The 21,496-nt window shown below is 44.1% G+C and overlaps 1 protein-coding gene across 2 annotated transcripts in view; it reads left to right on the forward strand.

Annotated features, from left to right (window-relative positions):
* Positions 1 to 21,496, forward strand: part of TSPAN14 (tetraspanin 14) — an 89,929-nt gene that overhangs the window by 34,781 nt on the left and 33,652 nt on the right. Inside the window, exons 2-3 of one of the 2 annotated variants that reach the window (XM_058188859.1) lie at positions 7,665 to 7,781; positions 15,952 to 16,049. In XM_058188859.1, coding sequence (XP_058044842.1) covers positions 15,969 to 16,049 — 81 coding nt within the window. In that variant the 5' untranslated portion in view covers positions 7,665 to 7,781; positions 15,952 to 15,968. The remainder of the gene's footprint in view (positions 1 to 7,664; positions 7,782 to 15,951; positions 16,050 to 21,496) is intronic. The other variant, XM_058188858.1, reaches the window with a different exon arrangement.

Consider the following 21,496-nt stretch of genomic DNA (forward strand, 5'->3'; position numbering starts at 1 on the left):
TTGTGGGCACAAAGGGACTCGAGACTTTCACCCCCTCCCTCAGGTCCAGCCTGGTTGTCTCCTACACCCGATTGGTTGGTGTTAAATATTGCAACTCAGAGGTCAGACTGTTTGGGAAGTTGCAAGCCAAATCATTTTCATTTTATTCTATTCTATTCTATTCTATTCTATTCTATTCTATTCTATTCTATTCTATTCTATTCTATTTATATCTCCGTTCTGAATTGGCTAAACCTGAGGCGAGAATACTCAACATACTCTAGAGCAGAATTGTGAATTTGGGGGAGAATTTTAGTCCGATTAGCATTAGAATAGAATAGAATTTTTTATTGGCCAAGTGTGATTGGACACACAAGGAATTTGTCTTTGGTGCATATGCTCTCAGTGTACATAAAAGAAATAGAATAGAATAGAATAGAATAGAATAGAATAGAATAGAATTCTTTATTGGCCAAGTGTGGTTGGACACACAAGGAATTTGTCTTTGGTGCATATGCTCTCAGTATACATAAAAGAAATAGAATAGAATAGAATAGAATAGAATAGAATAGAATAGAATAGAATAGAATAGAATAGAATTCTTTATTGGCCAAGTGTGGTTGGACACACAAGGAATTTGTCTTTGGTGCATATGCTCTCAGTGTACATAAAAGAAATAAAATAGAATAGAATAGAATAGAATAGAATAGAATAGAATTTTTTATTGGCCAAGTGTGATTGGACACACAAGGAATGTGTCTTGGTGCATATGCTCTCAGTGTACATAAAAAGAAAAGATACCTTCATCAAGGTACAACATTTACAACACAATTGATGGTCAATATATCAAAATATATTAAAGGCAGTGGTGGGATTCTGCCGGTTCTAGACGGTTCAGCTGAACCGTTTGTTAAATTGCCGGTTGGCCCCGCCCCTTGCCCCTCCCCACCCCACCATTACTTACCAGTGTCGCAGCACCATTTGTTAAATTGCTGGCTCGCACTCTCCTCTCCACTGGGAGCACACCCGAACCGCTTGTTAAATGTCTGGTTCAGCCGCCCCTCGCCCGGCCCCGCCCCACCACTATTTATTGGCCTCGGAGCAGACTGAAGCATTTTTTAAATTGCTGGCTCGCCCGCCCATCACCCTGCCCCACCACTATTTATTGGCCTCGCTCGCAGAGTTGCACAGTTTGTCTTAGTGACACACTGAGGCATAGCTGTAGCTCTCGCTATCCTTTCACTCGTGGCCCAGCCTTTCCTACTTTTGCTGCAGCCTACCACTCTGTCCCCCATCTCGGACGGCCCACCTCGGACTGCCCCGATTGCTTCAGCAGCAGAAGGCAAGTACAGCCGAGTGCTGCCCCTGGGGAAGCGGGACTGGGAAAGGTGGTTGACCTGCGCCTGCCCGGCTGTCGGCTGTGACCTACCCCCATCCAAGCACCTCGCTGGCCACGCGGCCGCCGACCGAAGCCTGCCTCCATCCAAGTGTCTCGCTGCCCACTCGATCCATGCACCTCGCTGCCCACCTGATCCAAGCGCCACGCGGCCGCCGACTGAAGCCTACCTGCATCCAAGCCTCTTGCTAGTCAGCCAATTCAAGCTTTTCGCTGGCCACGTGGCATAGGGACTACCCAGACGGCTGAAAAAAGTGATTTCTGACAGGTTCTCACACTTTTGACCAGTCCTCACACTTATGACCGGTCATCATTTATGCCTGTTGTGCATAGGGACTACTCAGAGGGCTGAAAAAGTTATTTTTTGACCTGTCCTCACACTTTTGACCGGTCCTCACACCTACAACTGTCCTCACATTTTACATTTTGCGCCCTATCTTGTAACCGTGGTGAAGAGAAGCAGTTGTGAAATGAGTGACATGGTTGTTAAAAATGCTGCAATGGGCATAAATGTGAGGATGGTCATAAGTGCGAGGACTGGTCAGAAATGACTTTTTTTTAGCCCTCTGAGTAGTTTCGATGCCCATAGCCACGGCCACCCGGTCACATGAGCCGCTAGCCACGCCCACCCAGTCACATGACCACCACGCCAGACCCCAAAATAAGCCACGCCCACAGAACCGGTTGTTAAAAAATTTGAATCCCACCACTGATTAAAAGGGTCCCGTTATAGGAAAGATGTGCTTGAAGGAGTAAAGAATATCTCAGAGCAGAGAGTTTTATTTTCAGTTCTTGTTCCCCTGCTCAGGGGTCTCCAAAGCTGGCTGAGGAACTCTGGGAGTTGAAGTCCACAAGTCTTAAAGGGACCAAGGTTGGAGACCCCTGCTCTATACCGGGTGTCGGCAACCTGCGGCTCCAGAGCCGCATGTGGCTCTTTGGGCTCTCTGCTGTGGCTCCCTATCCCATCACTGGTTGGCCCCGCCTGTCATCCCTTTTATTTTTTTGGATATTTTTGGAAATCTGGGCTAGCTGAGGAACGATCGCCAGCTGTGGTGGAGGCTTCCCCTTGAGTGAACCTCCTCCCCCTCCTTCTCTTGTGACCCCCTGGTGGGCTGTGGCTGAGCCGGAGCGTGCACACACGTGGGGAGACCCTCCTCAAGTGAGCGCCACAGCACAGGAAAGGCGCGCATGGGGCAGCCGGCTGCTCGCTTAAGGAGTGTCTCCCACACATGTACAGGCTCCTGGCTCAGCCACAACCAGCTGGGTGGGGGGTGTCACAAGAAGAGCGGGAGATTGCAGGAGCAAAGCGGCCCTGTACCTGCCTTTGCGCCACATTTGCGCATAAGGCAGCCTTTGCTTCCTGCCGCGTCGGGCTGGAGTTTGCGCCCTCCGTGCTCGGCTGAAGAGCTGCTGATGCTGGGGGAGAACACGGCAAGGGGATGGCCATAGCCTCAGTGCAGGAGAGAAGCCATGTACTGTTAGGACCCTCCTTAAGCGTGCATGCCCCAGCCCACAGAAGCACTCTGCAGGCCCCCCAAAACCTCTGCATGCCCCATTTTTGCAAACAGGGCTTTGGGAGGGCAAAAATGGCTGTATTTGGTGTATAAGACACACCAACATTTCTACCCTCTTTTAGGGGGGAAAAATGTGTCTTATTCTCCGAAAAGTACGGTATATATATCACTTGTTTTGCCACATTTGTCTTACGCATCCTCTTCCTCCTCTCCAATGGAAAACGGCTCCATTGTCCCACCTGCCTCCTCAATTGGAGGAAGTCACTTTGCTCCATTTGTCACCGAGAAGTGAGGCACAATGCTGTTTGTCTCCCGGGCGGCTTCCTTCCTCATTTACACAATTTCATCATTCTGCGCTAACCATGTCTAGTTGCTGGAGAGATGCTCCTCAGCAGGGCTAAAAGAGCCAGAGACGAGTGGGCAGGAGGCTGATCCGGTCAGTTGGAGTCAGTGAGGAAATGTGCTGAGGGCAGGAGGCTGATCCGGTCAGTTGGAGTCGGTGAGGAACCGCGCGGAAGGGAGAATGGGAAGATGGGGCCCAATGCAATGTGATGCAATTTTGCTGAACTCTGGAGAAACCTGATTACCAGGAAACATAGATAGGATACAAACATCTGAAGAGGAAGAAGGGAAATAAGATTTAGTGCTTGCATGATACAATCACGTTGGGGTTTTTTTGTTTTTTTTGTTTACATTTATATCCCGCCCTTCTCCGAAGACTCAGGGCGGCTTACAGTGTATAAGGCAATAGTCTCATTCTATTTGTATATTTACAAAGTCAACTTATTGCCCCCCCAACAATCTGGGTCCTCATTTTACCTACCTTATAAAGGATGGAAGGCTGAGTCAACCTTGGGCCGGGCTCGAACCTGCAGTAATTGCAGGCTGCTGTGTTTTAATAACAGGCTGCTGTGTTCTAATAACAGGCTTCTTACCAGCCTGAGCTACCACGGTTGTGAAAGCGTGTTGACTTTCCAAGTCCTGGGAGTTGCCGGTTGGGTTTTATTTCATGTTTTCGAAGCAGTATGGATGGTCCTTGATTTACAACAGCTCATTCGCTGTCTGTTTGACGTTACAACCTGTTGTGTCTTGCCCGCCCTCAGAGCAGCCGGGGCCTTCTTATCTGCTCCCGAACACGGAGGAATGTTCTAGTATGCCTCCCGGTCCCAGCCCTGGCTCCATGCCCAAGCAGGCTGCAGAGGAGGGAGCATCCCCCGGCCCCAGCCCTGGCTCCATGCCCAGGCAAACGGAGCAGCTAGACCCCTCCCCCTCCTCCACAGCATGTGAGCCTGAGGAAAGTTTATTTCCAACAGCTGCTGATTGGAGTGATCCTCGCATCAGAAGACTGGATAGGCGGAGGCAACAGAAGGAAGGGAGGGGCAGGCCTTAAAGAGTGCTGAGTCATGGAGCCACACCCCATGGCCTATATAAAGGATCTGCTTTCTGGCAGTCTCTGAGTCAGGCAAAGTCGAACTTATCTTGCTGAAGTCACTTTCTGGTCTCCTGCCTGCTCTGAGGACTTTGCTAGGACTTTGGGCAGAGCTGCAGAGGCAAGCCTGATTCGGATTTCCCTGACCCGGCCGTCAGCGGAGGAGTGGGACACGACACAACCGTACTGAAAAAAAGCGACTTAACGACTGTTTTTCACACTTACAACCATTGCAGCATTCCCATGTGATCAAAATTCAGACCCTTGGCGACTGACTCACATTTATGACGGTGGCAGCATCTTAGGGGTCACCCGATCCCCTTTTGTGACCTTCTGACAAGCCAAGTCAAATGGGGAAGCCAGATTCACTGAACGACCGTGTTCCTAACGTAACAAGAGCAATGATTCACTTAACGGTGGCGAGAAAAGTTGTAAAATGGGGCCAAACTCGCTGAACAAACCTTTTGCCTAGCAACAGACTTTTGGGGCTGAATGGTCATCGTAGGTGAAGGACAATCTGTGTTTTTAGGTCCAGGAGACCTTGCCAGCTGGCACTTTGGAAGTTGGGATGTGCGCACAAAAATAGAGCTTTCGATTCTTTCCTGTTTTGAAAGTAACGGCACTCGAGGCCTTTATAAATCAAGGAGGGAAATGTTTCCTTCAACACTTGTGTGCTATCAGAAGTTGAGTGGGAGAACTTGGCTGCTACGCCATTCCTTCCTCAGCCTTAGCTTGAGGCCCTGAGTGACATTGTACAGATTCTTCTGAAATGTTCAAAAGCCCATTGTGTCACCAAAAAAAAGACTATGGTTTTTCCTGACCTGTCTCCCCAACCCCAGTTGAATTGGCTTCATTGTTAGGCTAAACTTTGGACAATCTTTCCCTAAATATTTAGGTGGGAGTTATTCTTTTTTCTGACGTGCTTAAATGTCTGATTTGGTTCACTCTAGAAGAGAATTTTTATCTGTTGGGGGTCTTAGGGAAAGTTTGATTTCCTTTCTATAGCTGCCCATCTCAGCAAAACGACTCCGGGCGGCTCACAATTCAAAACGTATCTTACACTTAACATTTTAAAAGAATAAAACCAGTCAAAACAAACCAACCATTAAAAGCTCTAGTTGCGAGAGTCTTAGAAGGGACATTTCAGTCTTAGTCATTGTATTTGCAAGTTTACATTCGGTCTCCTAAGGCAGGGGTCCCAAATCCCTCAGTCCGTGGAACAGCACAGGGCCACGGAACCGGCCCACACAAATGAGAAACCCCATCCACGGGATTCATGCAGCATGTGAAACCACACACACACACCTGTTCTGTCCCCCTCACCTCCGTCTGAGCGATGACTTAATTAGCCGGCAGTATCAGCTCTGGCAGCAAACTAGCGAGCGTCTGCCAAGTGTCTCTGTTATCTCCCTTGATGCCGATGAGTCAACGAACAGTACCTCAGCTCTAGTTAAGCAGCTGATTTGCTTGCTACGAAGAGGCATAGCAGCCCTTGCTGCTTTTATATTCTGTGGGGTGTGGCTCCATGACTCAGCACTTCCTAGGCCTGCCCCACCCCGGCTTCTGTTGTTCCCGCCTCTCCTGCCTACAAAACCTAGGGTCCAGCCAGGCCTGATTGTCATCAGCCGGGTCTGGAGGTGTGGCCTGGGGGGGAAAAAGAATCAGGGGATGGAGGCCTCCTTATCTCCTCCACCTGGCCTGCCTCTGGCTCCTGGAGCTGAGCCAGGGAAGCCGGTGCTCCCGAGGTAAGTGCTGATGCCCCTTCCTCCTCACTTTCCAAGTCACTTTCTGGCAGGGGGCCCGGCTTGGGAGGTGCACACACACTTCTCTGGTCCATGGAAAAACCTCTGATCCACGAAATTGGTCCCTGGTGGCCAAACATTTGGTGGCTACTGTCCTAAGAGATTCCAACTTGCTATACACCAGGGGTCTCCAACCTGGGCAACTTTAAGCCTGGCGGACTTCAACTCCCAGAATTCTTTGAAGCTTTGCTGGCTGGGGTATTCTGGGAGTTGAAGTCCGCCAGGCTTAAAGTTGCCCAGGTTGGAGACCCCTACTATACACTCTGCACCAATCCTTTTCCTCTTCCCCTTCTGAGGAGATCCTATCAGCTTTTTAAAGGGTTTATAGTTTACTCTTCAGGCAAACATCGACTCTCATAAATTAAAACGATGTCCAAGAAAAAAAAAGAAAAACGTGATTTACAGATGAGTCACAAAAGGGCAGGAAACGCCGAGTCGTAGCCCTCAACTGACAAGCTCAATCGAGCCCAATGTTTCCAATGCTAACCGAGACTGTTGTTAAGTGGGCTTTGCTCTGTTTTGCGCACTTCCTTGCCACTGTTAAGTATTAATCACCGCAGCTGTTGAGTGAATCTGGCTTCCCAATTGACTTTGCCTGTCAGAAGGTTGCAAGAGGTGGTCGCGTGTCCCCAGGACGCTGCAACCGTCCTAAATCCATCCCAGTTGCCATGCATCTAAATTCTGATCACATGACCCTCGGGTTGCTGCCATTGTAACTTCAAAAAGGTCACTGAGGGAATGGTTGTAAGTCAAGGACTAATTAAAGAATTAGAAGATCCTTTCTCACTTATTTTTAAATATTTTTCTAATAGGACACAAATTCCCAGCTGAATTATAATAATAATAATATCAGAGTTGGAAGGGACCTTGGAGGTCTTCTAGTCCAACCCCCTGCCCAGGCAGGAAACCCTACACCATTTCAGACAAATGGCTATCCAACATTTTCTTAAAAATTTCCAGTGCTGGAGCATTCACAACTTCTGGAGGCAAGTTGTTCCACTGATTAATTGTTCTAACTGTCAGGAAATTTCTCCTTAGTTCTAAGTTGCTTCTCTCCTTGATTAGTTTCCACCCATTGCTTCTTGTTCTACTCCTAAGGTGCTTTGGAGAACAGCCCGACTCCCTCTTCTTTGTGGCAACCCCTGAGATATTGGAACACTGCTATCATGTCTCCCCTGGTCCTTCTTTTCATTAAACTAGGCATACCGAGCTCCTGCAACCGTTCTTCATATGTTTTAGCCTCCAGTCCCCTAATCATCTTTGTTGCTCTTCTCTGCACTCTTTCCAGGGTCTCAATATGTTTTTTACATCGTGGCGACCAAAACTGAATGCAATATTCCAAGTGTGGCCTTACCAAGGCATTATAAAGTGGTATTAACACTTCACGTGATCTTGATTCTATCCCTCTGTTTATGCAGCCCAGAACTGTGTTGGCTTTTTTGGCAGCTGCTGCACACTGCTGGCTCATTAGTTTGATCAAGGGCAGCCATTTGAGAGAAACATCAAAGGGACTCTAACTCTCTCTGTGTGTTTACATTCCCTAGTTGTCTGTTGCCACTGATGGAATCCTGACCCCGGCAGCCATTTTCGTGGCACTCAACTGTCAGCTGTTTACTCAGTGGCTGGGGACAGTTCTCAGGAAGGGAAGCCCAGACGTGACTGTGAGTTGATTATCCTCATTTCTACTCCCTCTTTATACAGCCTCCTCCTTTTCTGCTCCTTCTCTCCTCCTTGTCCTCTTCTTCCTTCCACTGATCCTCCTAATTTTGTGTACCTGTGGCACTTCTATCCAGAGATCTACTGTTGGGAAAGAAAACCAGATTTGGATCCCAGCTGTAAAATCACCCACAATGGAGAGTTCATTAGAATAGAATAGAATAGAATAGAATAGAATAGAATTTTTTATTGGCAAAGTGTGATTGGACACACAAGGAATTTGTCTTTGGTGCATATGCTCTCAGTATACATAAAAAAAAAGATACGTTCATCAAGAATTCTAAGGTACAAAACTTACTGATAGTCATAGGGTACAAATAAGCAATTAGGAAACAATCAATATCAATATAAATCATAAGGATACCAGCAACAAAGTTACATTCATACAGTCATAAGTGGAAGGAGATGGGTGATGGGAACAATGAGAAGATTAATAGTAACACAGATTTAGTAAATAGTGTAACAGTGTTGAGGGAATTATTTGTTTAGCAGAGTGATGGTTTTCGGGAAAAAACTGTTCTTGTGTCTAGTTGTTCTGGTGTGCAGTGCTCTATAGCGTCGTTTTGATGGTAGGAGTTGAAACAGTTTATGTCCAGGATGCGAGGGATCTGTAAACATTTTCACGGCCCTCTTCTTGATTCGTGCAGTATACAGGTCCTCAATGGAAGGCAGGTTGGTAGCAATTGTTTTTTCTGCAGTTCTAATTATCCTCTGAAGTCTGTGTTTTTCTTGTTGCGTTGCAGAACCAAACCAGACAATTATAGAGGTGCAAATGACAGACTCAATAATTCCTCTGTAGAATTGGATCAGCAGCTCCTTGGGCAGTTTGAGCTTACTGAGTTGGTGCAGAAAGAAAATTGTTGTGCTTTTTTGATGACGTTTTTGATGTTAGCTGTCCATTTTAGATCTTGTGATATGGTAGAACCTAGAAATTTGACGTTTCTACTGTTGATACTGTGTTGTCTATTATTGTGAGACGTGAAAGTAGAATAGAATAGAATAGAATAGAATTTTTATTGGCCAAGTGTGATTGGACACACAAGGAATTTGTCTTGGTGCATATGCTCTCAGTGTACATAAAAGAAAAGATACGTTCATCAAGGTACGACATTTACAACACAATTGATGGTCAATATATCAATATAAATCATAAGGATTGCCAGCAACAAGTTATAGTCATACAGTCATAAGTGGAAAGAGATTGGTGATGGGAACTATGAGAAGATTAATAGTAGTGCCGATTTAGTAAATAGTTTGACAGTGTTGATGGAATTATTTGTTTAGCAGAGTGATGGCCTTCGGGAAAAAACAGTATGGAAGGGTTTCTCCTAAAGTCTACCACCATTTCTATGGTTTTGAGTGTTCAGTTCCAGATTGTTCCAGTCACACTATGAAGCTAGTCATTCAACCTCCCATCTGTATGCAGATTCATCATTGTCTCAAATGAGACCGATCACTGTTGCAGTTCTAATTATCCTCTGAAGTCTGTGTTTTTCTTGTTGGGTTGCTGAACCAAACCAGACAGTTATAGAGGTGCAAATGACAGACTCAATAATTCCTCTGTAGAACTGGATCAGCAGCTCCTTGGGCAGTTTGAGCTTACTGAGTTGACGCAGAAAGGACATTCTTTGTTGTCCTTTTTTGATGACGTTTTTGATGTTAGCTGTCCATTTGAGATCTTACAACCTAAGAACAAAACTGTTGGGTGTGTGTGTGGTGTGCAAACACATCTGTCCCACTTCCATGTTATCTTCAATGTTTCCTTTGTGCAAACTTGATAGCAGTTGGGTTCTATATCCTCCAGGAAGCAAGCAGGGCAGGATGCTTCCTCCCCAATTTTCTAGATCTTCTTCCTAGCGTATTCAGGGTCAGCTTTGACCTTTTTCTAGATACGAGTTCTAGTTTGCTCGCTGGGTACAATTTCTCTGCGGAGGAAAAGGTTGGGATCCAAAATGCAGAACTGAGATTGTACCCGAACTTCTCTTTTCAATATTTTCTGTGTCAGTTCAGCCTGGCTTCATTGAACGGTCGTGCATTGTGATGGACTTTGTTTCAATAGATGGTCTCTGTAGAAATAGCCTCTGTCCCTACAGAGTAGTAGAGAGCATGTCATTAATATCTCTTGTACAGGTAATCCTGGATTTTATGAGCAGAATTTGAGCCCAAAATTTCCATTGATAAATGAGACAGTTGTGAAGTGAAGTTTTGCGCCGTTTTATGTCCTTTCTTGCTGGAGTTGTTAAGCGAATCCCTGCAGTTCCTAAGTTCGTAATGTGATTGTTAAGCAAACCTGGCTTCCCCTATTTATTTATTTTTATTGAAAAGGTTTTACAACAACAATTAAATTTTTCCCTCCCCCCTCCCCCTCCTTCCCCCCTCCCTCCTAAAGCCCCCTCCCCCCCCGGACTTCCCGGAGCAAACACAAGGTATAGTTCAATAAACAAACAGTCATACATTAAATTTTTAAAATCTAACACAATTATAATCCTTCTCTCTCACATAACCTGACTTCTTCCATTAAAATCAAAAATAACATCCTTCATTCAAAAGCAATCCGAAATTTCTTAATCTGATATCTGTTTTGAATATAGTCAATCCAATTCTTCCATTCTTTTAAATATTTTTCTTGAGTACTGTCTTTCAAGAAGGCTGAGATTTTAGCCATCTCAGTCAAATTGGAAACTTTCAATATCCATTCTTCTATTGTGGGTAATTCTTTTTAGAATAGAATAGAATAGAATTTTTATTGGCCAAGTGTGATTGGACACACAAGGAATTTGTCTTGGTGCATATGCTCTCAGTGTACATAAAAGAAAAGATACCTTCATCAAGGTACAACATTTACAACACAATTGATGGTCAATATATCAATATAAATCATAAGGATTGCCAGCAACAAGTTATAGTCATACAGTCATAAGTGGAAAGAGATTGGTGATGGGAACTATGAGAAGATTAATAGTAGTGCAGATTCAGTAAATAGTTTGACAGTGTTGATGGAATTATTTGTTTGGCAGAGTGATGGCCTTCGGGGAAAAACTGTTCTTGTGTCTAGTTCTGGTGTGCAGTGCTCTATAGCGTCATTTTGAGGGTAGGAGTTGAAACAGTTTATGTCCAGGATGCGAGGGATCTGCAAATATTTTCACGGCCCTCTTCTTGATTCGTGCAGTATACAGGTATTTTTCTTCCAATATTGTCCAATCAACAGTCTTGCTGCTGTTATTAAGTTCAAAATCAACTTAGTCTCAATCACTGTACAGTCCGTTGTTATTCCCAGAAGGAAAAATTGCGGTAGGAACTTTATCTTCTTCTTCAGAACATTCTGCATAATCCACCAGATTCTTATCCAGAAAGACTTAATTTTCCTACAAGTCCACCATACATGAAAATATGTAGCATCATCACAATTACACTGGCTTCCCCTATTGACTTGGCTTGTCCGAGGGTCACAAAAGATGATCACATAATCCTGGGATACTGCAACCCTCATAAATATGAGTCGGTTGCCAAGCGTCTGAATTCTGATCATGTCGCCATGGGGCTGCTGCAATGGTAAATGTCCTAAGTCACTTTTCTCAGTTCCATTGTGAATTTGAATGGTCACTGAACGAATCGTTGTAAGCTACGAATTTAAGAGACGAAGCCTTGTTGGACCAGATCAAGATCAGGATATGGAAAGTCCACCGTGACCATCCAGAATCAAAAGCAGTGTCGCCCTGTAAGGTCTCCTCCTTTTGTGTGAATCCGGTGGCAAAATGTTTTAGATTTCACCACTGCCTGGTTGTTAGGTGAAACACTGCAGTTGTTAAGTGAATCCACCTTCCCCCCCCGTTGTTTTGGCTTGTCGGCAACTGTATGGGAAAGTTGGTGAACACATGACCCTGGGATGTTGCAGCCTTCATCGATACGTGTTGATTGCCACGTGCCCGGATTTTTTTTCACGTGATCGTAGAGATGCTTCACTGTCATAAGTGTAAGGTCATAAATCACTTTTTTTTCAGTGCCATTGTTAACTTTGAAAAGTCACTAAACAAATAGTTGTAAATCGAGAACTATCTTTATAGTAAGAAACATAATGTACAGAAAGATAACCATAGAAGATGATCAGGCTGAGAGTGAGGGAGGGGTCAAAGACATCATCAGTCTCGACTCCCTTTGCATCCACAAGAATTCTAAGTCCAACCCTCCTTGCATTCCGTTGACTCTTATCCAATGCAATCCTAAATTGGACTAACAGAGGGATTGAGTCAAGATCACGTGAGGTACTAATACCACTCTGTAAAGCCTTATTACAACACCCCTAGAATACTGTATCCAGTTTTGTTCACCACACTATAAAAAAGATGTTGAAACTCTAAAAAGAGTACAGAGAAGAGCAACAAAGATGATTAAGGGACTGGAGGCTCAAACATACAATGAACTGTTGCAAGAACTGGGCATGGTTAATCTAGTGAAGAGAAGAGAAGGACCAGGGTAGACATGATAGCATCCTCCAATATTTGAGGGGCTGCCATAGAGAAGAGAGGATCAAAGCACCTAAAGGACAGACAAGGAATAATGGATGGAAACTGATCAAGGAGAGATTCAACCTGGAAATAAGGAGAAATTTTCCGACAGTGAGAACAATCAACTCATGGAACAGAAGTTGCCTTCAGAAGTTGTGGGATCTTCATCACTGGAAGCTTTCAAGAAGAGGCTGGACAGCCATTTGTCAGAAATGTTGTAGGGTCTCCTGCTTGGATGGGGGGTTGGATTAAATGACCTACAAGGTCCCTTCCAACTCCATTACTCTAAATTATAAATTTATCCTCTGCCAACTTGCTTTGACTGTTAGTAGTTCAGATTCTTGTAGAGAACTAGCACGGAATAAATTTTTACCCATTTGAACACTGTCAGGCGTGCCTCTGTTCAAAACTCAAGAAAGAAAACCCCCAACTCCATGTTTGTAGAGAAAGGTACTTTTACTGGGTATGAACTGATAGCAATGAAAGAAAAGCAAAGCCTGAGGCTAAAGGCGCGAAAATTACATATTGAAAGTATTCCCAAAATCCCTCCCCCAAGGACCCTGGCTGAATGTCCAATCCCCAGCTCCCCAAGGTATCCTGTGAGGTGCATCTTCAGATGGTCCCATCCATCTAGTATGCCAAAACGGTTGACCTTGACTGGCTATCAACAAGTCCATTCAGCTGTGCAGAAGATGATGAGAATATCCCTCCCTTTTCCTCCCTTTCCAGTCATATCACGAGGCATCTACACCAGCTTGCTTCCCCCACCTGAATACCTATACATCCCCTCCCCCGTTACTATGGCAGCCGATAGCAAGCAAGCATCATAGAGGCTGGATCTTCAGGGACATTTCAATGTGTGTTATGTTTCTTATTATAAAGGTAGTTCTTGATTTACAACTATTTGTTCAGTGACTGTTGGACATTACCAATGGCACGGAAAAAAAAAAGGTGACTTATGGCCTTGTGCTTATGACAGTTGAAGCATCTCTGTATTCACGTGGTCAAAATTTGGGCGCTTGGCAATCGGCGTGTATCCATAATGGTTGCAGCATCCTGGGGTCATGTAATCATCATTTGCAACCTTCCCAGACAGTTAGTGATAGATAAGAAAGATAACTAGAAAACGACTAAGCTGAGCCTGAAGGAGGGTTCAAGCATATCATTAGTCTCGAGTCCTTTTGTGCCCACAAGAGATGTATGTCCAGTTCACCTTGAATTCTATTGACTCTTATCTACCACCAATTTGCTTTGACTGTTAGTTGTTCAGATTCTTGTAGAGAATGTTTATGTCGTGTCCCACTCCTCCTCTGACGGCCGGGTCTGGGAAGTCTGTATCAAGCGTGGCCACGAAGCCTCTGCAGCTTTGCCAAATTCCTGTCAGAGTTCTTAGGGCAGGCAGGAATCCAAGGTGTGACTTCAGCAACCAGATGAGACTTTGCCTGACTCAAGGAATGCCAAAAAGCAGATCCTTTATATAGGCCATGGGGTATGGCTCCATGACTCAGCACTTATCCAGGCCTGCCCCTCCTTTCCTTTTGCTGACGTCGCCTCTCCATTCTCCGGAAGCGGGGATCTGTCCACTTTTCGTCTTCCTGCTCAGCTGCCGGCAATTTTAGCACGTGGCTGGCTTCATGCTCACATGCTATAGGAGGGAGGTTTGTTTGCTCAGTCTGTCCGGGCATGGTGCCAGGGCTGGGGGCTGGAGGCATGCCAGGCCATTCTTCTTCAGTATCAGTCTCTGGCTGAGATAGCAGGAGATGGGAGGGGCCCGGCTGCAGAGAGAAGGGCGGGTGAGGCACAACAGTTTAGCATGCAACAAACCTGCATTCATTTGAACCGCCTTGACTCCTGATTTCCTGTGCTTGACATTAACTCTGTGTTCCCCAATAAGATCACCACGCAATGTGATTCATGACAAATCCTAATTAAAATAAAAATGCACAGGAACTCAGGCAGGAAATATGGTGAACCTTAAAAGTGAGGAAGTCATAAAAATTCCTGAGCTTTCACCCATGCCTGGAAGCTGTTGCGTATGTATTGCAGACAATTTCTTTATTAGCTTCCCACAGCTGAATGTGCCACTGGGAGATAAGCTAGCAGAAATTTTGCAAGGTAATCCATTCAACTTGGCTAACATTTTAGTTCGTTACTAGACAACCGGTGACCTCTTGAGTCATCGTTTCAGAGATATTTCCGTATTGGATGCTTCAAGTTTTTCAACAATGACAGAACTTACAATATGCTGCCTTCTCTAGAAAAGCTGGGCTCCATTCAGAGATGTTTCTGTCTCAAAAAATGCCCAGGTTGAACTGTCAAACATCACAGCACAAAACATTTTAGGACATTCTATACATTATGCCATAAACGATGATCACGTTTGTCATGAAATATTGGGTAAAATTTGCCAAATTTCACTTCCACATGGATTTTTGGCCCATTTTAAGTCCCAGGGTTCAAAATATTTTGCCCAATGGTATGTTTTGGCCACTTAAAGGTTCCAGGAATCAGAGTTTTAGTAAGTACATAGATATTTTTTGAGAAAAGCTGTGCCAACAGCTTTCCATCTGGAATTTGGCATGAGAAAGCGAGGCAGATGTGGTTGCAAATAGGGGAAATGCTAACAGCTGAAGTTTGATTAAATTCTTAATTATCAGAAACATTTGCAAAAGCATTAATCTCAGTCTTCAGTTTCCTTGCATTCTGGAGGGAGAAACCCAGTTGAAGACTGCCTTAAATCTGACCTTACAGTCATGTTTGTTTGTCAGGATTTGTTACCTTGGGATAGATAACAGCAAAAGTGTTTTAATCCATACTTCCCTTAACCCTAGTCATTTCTTTATTCTGAAAGATTTATTCTTATTTCTTTTTTTTGGGTTCGTTAGGGCAGGGAACAATCGTTGCAATCTTGGCAAAAGATGAAAAAGTACACAATGTTGGGTTTTGCACAATAAATTTTCATTATATTAGTGAATAATTACAGTTATTAAAAAACAAGAGCTTAACAGCTGAGGTCTGAGTCATGTTTATTTCTAGGTTTTCGTTTCACTATTTCAGCTTTTATTTCTTTTTTTCTTTCTGACACCTTTAATCAATGTTCTCAAAAGGAGAATATAGACTGTCCCCGCCCCCCCAAAAAGTAAAACAAGGGCAAAGAGATCTCTTGGACACCATTCAGACTTCATATATAAATTTGACTCCTTGGAAATTTGCTTTAATTTGCTTTAATTTGCTTCAATGCTCTGAAGATTTCTTTGGGGCACGTTCTCCTAATTTGAACCTTTTTGGATAGCTACATAAAACTCCGTTTTATGACCCCATAATCCCTTAATCTGGAGTAGAGTCAAGATGACTGGATGTATCTGAGCATTTACTGGCCGGCTGCCCTTTCTGACACCTACCTGGAGTTCACAGCAGATTTTTTTTTATTTGCGCCTAGGAGAGAAATATCTGCTGCTACCTAGGATTAAACTCTCAACCTTCTGAGTGGGAGGCGAGGGTCTTCACCACTAGGCCACCATCACACCGTCTTATTTGGATAGCTACATTAGCCGAATCCAATAACTTCTCTCTTGCTAACCAGCAATTCTCTCTCCCCGGTTCTGCACAGTTGCTGCCCTCTAAAAGATGCACTACTACCGATATCCTTCTGCTGAAATCAGCTGTTGGTATAAATATCTCCTCTTCAGCTACAACATCATCTTCTGGGTAAGTCCCATGTCTGTGTGCCTGTGTTTGTGTGTCTGTTTGACCTCGGCCACTGAGAAAGTAAAGACTCAACTAAACTGAGCCTGCTTCCTTATGATTTCATGAAGATGCTAATTTCATTTTCTCAGCCATGGTTGACTTTGCCTTCTTGTGAGATCATCCACAGGAAGCTCTGAACTGAAGAAGCTTCTTGGACGAGAAGCGAAATGTTTTCAAGGAAAAAAAACAACCCTTCTCAATCTGACTTCCAGCCCTGGAATTTCCTAGTTGGTGTCTCATCTAAGTATGAACCATCTCTGACTTTTCTTTAGTTCTGGGACCAGGCAAGGTCAACCATCTGAAGCTCCTGTTCAGATGCTTCACCATTACAACTTATGATTTCCAGTATATTTTGGCCCTGGGTATTTCTTTTTTTTATAGCTTGTTCCTAGTAAAGAAATAAGCAAATAGGATCTTGTGCTTAGTTTTTGTAGTAAGGAATTTCAATCTTATTGTGGCGTGTTAAACATTAACAACTTTTTAAAGTTGAACTTGATCCCAAGTGATTCATTCAATTGATATTTTTATTTAAAAAAATTCCAGTCTTGCCTACAACTCTGGTATTTCCATGACTCAGTTTAGCTTTTTTGAAATCATCTGAGGTTGGCCAACCAGGTTACTATGGTTGCATGATAAATACCTGAACTTGCAAGAACATTGTTCTGAAATCGTATTATTATTGCTGTCATTCTGCGGGCACAGAAACAGATGCACTCAGCCAAAAAATAACCTGTGCCACGGTCCTAGCTCATGAATACAAGAGCTTTACAGATTGCATTGAATTTTTCTTCTTTTTTAAGGTAGTTGCAGAAATATGATATTTAGCAACAGCTCTCTTGGGTACATCGAAATAATTTCCTGAGATGCAGTTAAGAAGATAGTAGTGTTTTGGAGATGTTAGCCATAGATTCTAATTACCGTATATACTCGAGTATAAGCCGAGTTTTTCAGCACGTTTTTTGTGCTGAAAAACGTCCCCTCGGCTTATACTCGGGTTTATACGGCTTAGACTCGAGTTTTTGTTTTTTTTTAAGCCCCTCGGCTTATCCTCGAGTATATACGGCTTATACTAGAGTTTTTTTCTTCTTCTTTTTTTCACATTTTACCGGACGGCGCGGGGAAGCCCTGCCGGTGCAGTGAGAGGGCGGGGCGGGGGAGCCGCTAGCCTTCTAAGCTGAGGGAGGGAGGGTTTCCCCAACCGGTAGGTGCCTCATTTCCCACCCTCGGCTTATACTCGAGTCCCCAGTTTACCCCAGTTTTTGGGGTAAAATTGGGGACCTCGGCTTATACTCGGATCGGCTTATATTCGAGTATATACGGTAATAATATTTTGCTAAATGTAATTAATGGCAAAGATGGCCGTAAACCATGAAAAGGCTTGTCATTCTACATTAGAATAGAATGTAGAATAACTTTATTGTCATTTTGATTCAGATTATTAGCCAGAATATAGGAATATGACTGTTAATGGAGAGATCTTTTTCTTAAGTACCGTGTTTCCCCGAAAATAAGACCCTGACTTATATTTTTTGAACCCCAAAATAAGCGCTTGGTCTTATTTTCAGGGAGGTCTTATTATTTTGGGGTGCGTTTTTTTTTTATTCACATTTATATCCCGCCCTTCTCCAAAGACTCAGGGCGGCTTACACTATGTTAGCAATAGTCTTCATTCTATTTGTATATTTATATACAAAGTCAACTTATTGCCCCCAACAATCTGGGTCCTCATTTTACCTACCTTATAAAGGATGGAAGGCTGAGTCAACCTTGGGCCTGGTGGGACTAGAACCTGCAGTAATTGCAAGCAGCTGCTGTTAATAACAGGCTGCATTAGCAGTCTGAGCCACAGAGGCCGTGTAGGAAACTGTGTAGGAAACCAGAGGAAATGGCGGGGACTGGCTGCGCGTGTGTTTAAATATTTTCAGGGAAGGCTTATTTTAGTGCATGCTGTTGGGCTTATTATCAGGGGATGTCTTATTTTATGGGAAACAGGGTAATAGACCTATGCAGTTAAAGGTCAATAGCCCTAGGAAAGCACACAAGTAGTTCCTTAACTTACAACCGTTTGTTTAGTGACTGTTTGAAGTTACAATAGCACTGAAAAAAGTGACTTTTGATCATTTTCACACCGACGACTCTTGCAACATCCCCATGGTCATGTGGTCAAGCTTTGGCAACTGGCAGGTACTTACGACAGTTGCATTGTCTCTACGTGATCGCCATTTGTAACCCTTTCTAGACGGCTTCCGACAAGCAGAGTCGATGTGGGAAGCCAGGTTGGCTTAACAGCCGCCCAGTTTCACTTAACGACGGCTGCAAAAAGGTCATAAAATGGGGCAAAATTCCGGGATGCCTTATGCACGGTCACTCATGCTCTGGTCACTTCTCGTTTGGATTATTGCAATGCTCTCTACGTGGGGCTGCCCTTGAAGTGCACCCGGAGGCTGCAGCTAGTTCAGAATGCAGCTGCGCGGGTAATAGTGGGAGCCTCACGTTGCTCCCATGTAACACCGCTCCTGCGCAGCCTGCACTGGCTTCCTGTGGCCTTTCGGGTGCGCTTTAAGATTTTGGTTACCACCTTTAAAGCGCTCCATGGCTTAGGACCCGGGTACTTACGGGACAGCCTGCTGTTACCTTATGCCTCCCACTGACCCGTACGCTCACACAGAGAGGGTCTTCTCAGGGTGCCGTCCGCCAAACAGTGTCGGCTGGCGGCCCCCAGGGGTAGGGCCTTCTCTGTTGGAGCTCCTACTCTTTGGAACGAACTTCCCCCTGGTTTACGCCAATTGCCTGATCTTCGGACCTTTCGCCGTGAGCTGAAAACGCATCTATTCATTCAAGTGGGACTGGCTTAAAAGTTTTATTTCATTTTAATTGGGGTTATTTATGAATTTTAGGGTTTTAAATTGATTGTTTTAAATTTTAGCCATTAATGTATATGCTTGTTTTTAAGTTTTTGTTTTAATGTGTATATTGTGTGGTTTTATCTTTTGGCTGTACACCGCCCTGAGTCCTTCGGGAGAAGGGCGGTATAAAAATCTAATAAAACTAAACTAAACTAACTAAACTGAACAGCTGCCTTGTTTAAGAATGGATTTTTTGGGCTCCCGATTGTGGTCGTAAGTTGAGGACTCCCTGAAACGGGAACGGTTTGCTTAAAAGATGGGCAACCTTCTCAGACGAGATGTCTTTTTGTTTCTGGCGGCCTCCTGCATCTGTAAATTCGAATTTCAGCAGCAGCATCGTTGAAAATCAGCAGCAAAAGGTTCTCATTTTCAGACAGGAAATTCACAGCTGCTAGCCGGTGCCCTAAAATAGATTTAAAAGCAGTTTAGAAAGCCCACAGTTCCATTGTAAAGTGCAAAGGGAGGAAGGAGAGGACCAGAAGCTCTGTGTGACATAGCTTTCAATACGGCGTTCCATCCAGATGGTCATCGCCCCGGAAGAACTTTGCTGATATAATCCAGATCTGACATTCCTGGGAGCAGAATTAGGCCATCCTGGTCATCCATCAAAAGGAGATCTTTTATGACAGTCTTAGTTTTTTGTTTTATGGCACATTTTCTTGGCTAACCTTGGGCAACCTTAGCTTTTTTAGGATTGCACAACAGCTGCCAAGGACAAAGAGAAACATGCAGTTTCCAAGGAAAGATAAAGCTGTTTAGAAGAGTTGCGGACAGGTGTTAAGTTTGAGCATGCCCCAAAGGCATTTTTGGGAATCACCTCTGAAGCGTTATACTGTAAGAACCCTGGGTTCATTAAATTGTGTTTCTACACCAGGGTCATGCTAGCTTCTTTCCTGACTTTCCTGACTTTCGCTAATTTGTTTTGTTGACTGGCAAAATTGGAATCCAGCAGATCAGGAGCCTCCAATGCTCGGTGAAGGACAGTTTGCTGAAAACTGTGCCTTTATTTGTTTTGAATTATGATCCTTAAGGATAGAGGCTGCAGGTTTCCAGCTGGGAGAAAATATTGGATTGATTGATTGAATTATTCAAGTGCCATCAAGTCAGTATTAACTCTTAGCAATCACACAGGTAGATCTCCAAGGTGAACTGTCCCTTCAGGTCTTCCCAAAGCATATTCATCATCACGGCAATTTTACAGATTAAACTGTATCCTTCTGCAAATTAAAGAACAAAGAACAATGCCATAACAAAGACTTTGGCTCAGGACCGGGCTACTTACGGGACCGCCTGCTGCCACCGGTGGCCTCTCATCAACCAGTGTGCTCCCATAGAGAGGGTCTCTCAGGGTGCCGTCGGCCAGACAATGTCGGCTGGCCACCCCCAGGGGGAGGGCCTTCTCTGTGGGGTCCCCAGCCCTCTGGAACGAACTACCTCCAACGTTGCACCAACTCTCTGACCTCTGAGCCTTCCGGCGTGAGCTGAAGACTCTTTTATTTCATCGAGCAGGACTGGCCTAATAGTTTTTAATAGTTTTAATTAGTTTTTTAATGGGTTTTAGGAAATTTTTACATTTCGGCCAATTTAAAATTAGTTTTTTAAAATTGCTCTTAACTTTTGTATCATTGCTTTTACTTGGCTGTAAACTGCCCAGAGTCCTTCGGGAGAAGGGCGGTATAAAAGTTGAAATAATAATAATAAATAAATAATTTGAACTGTCTAATTCTTTACCCTCTGAAATAAAGTTCCCCCTGAGATCTATGTAGCTCCCACCTTGATAGTTCATCATGTCAGGCACAGGAAATCAGGAGTCCAAGCAGTTCAAATGAATATATAAGTTTATTGCTAACTTAAACTCTGTACAAGAATCTGAATTACTAACGCTCAAGGCAAATATGTGGTAGACAAGAGTCAACGGAATTCGAGGTGGGCTGGACTTAGATCTCTTGTGTGCACGAAGAGATTCAAGACTGATGATGCATTTGACCCCTCCATCCTTCAGGCTCACCCTAGTCATCTTCTACATCTGATCTTCTTTCTTACTTTTACTTTCTTGGCATTGGAGGCTTTTCCGAAGAGCTGAAATCCTCACATAATGTATCCAAAATATATTGTTAAAACCGCATCTCTAAAGGAATTCCAGTCTACTGTTTTTCTATGCATATTCAGTGCACCAACTGAAGGATGGATCTTGTTCCCTCGGTACTTTACAAGACTTGTTTAACATCTAAGCGGAAAGGAGAAGTTGCGACCATTGGATTTGGATCCCGTCCCTTCATCCGCCTGTTTGAGCAATCCCAGCTTCCTTCCACTTTTATGAGCATGCAGATCGACAGTTGCTTCCTGTCTCCCAAGTGCAGCAGTCTGGCCTTTCTGAATAGCGACTTGATTTCCGTAGAGAGAGTTCAAAGGGTTATGGCATTGTTCTTTGATTTTCAGAAGGATACAGTTTAATCTTTGTCTGTGCAATAAGAGACACTTCAGATCTCGGGTTTCAGACTG

Source organism: Ahaetulla prasina, chromosome 6, assembly GCF_028640845.1.
Source record: "Ahaetulla prasina isolate Xishuangbanna chromosome 6, ASM2864084v1, whole genome shotgun sequence".
Lineage (NCBI taxonomy): Eukaryota > Metazoa > Chordata > Lepidosauria > Squamata > Colubridae > Ahaetulla > Ahaetulla prasina.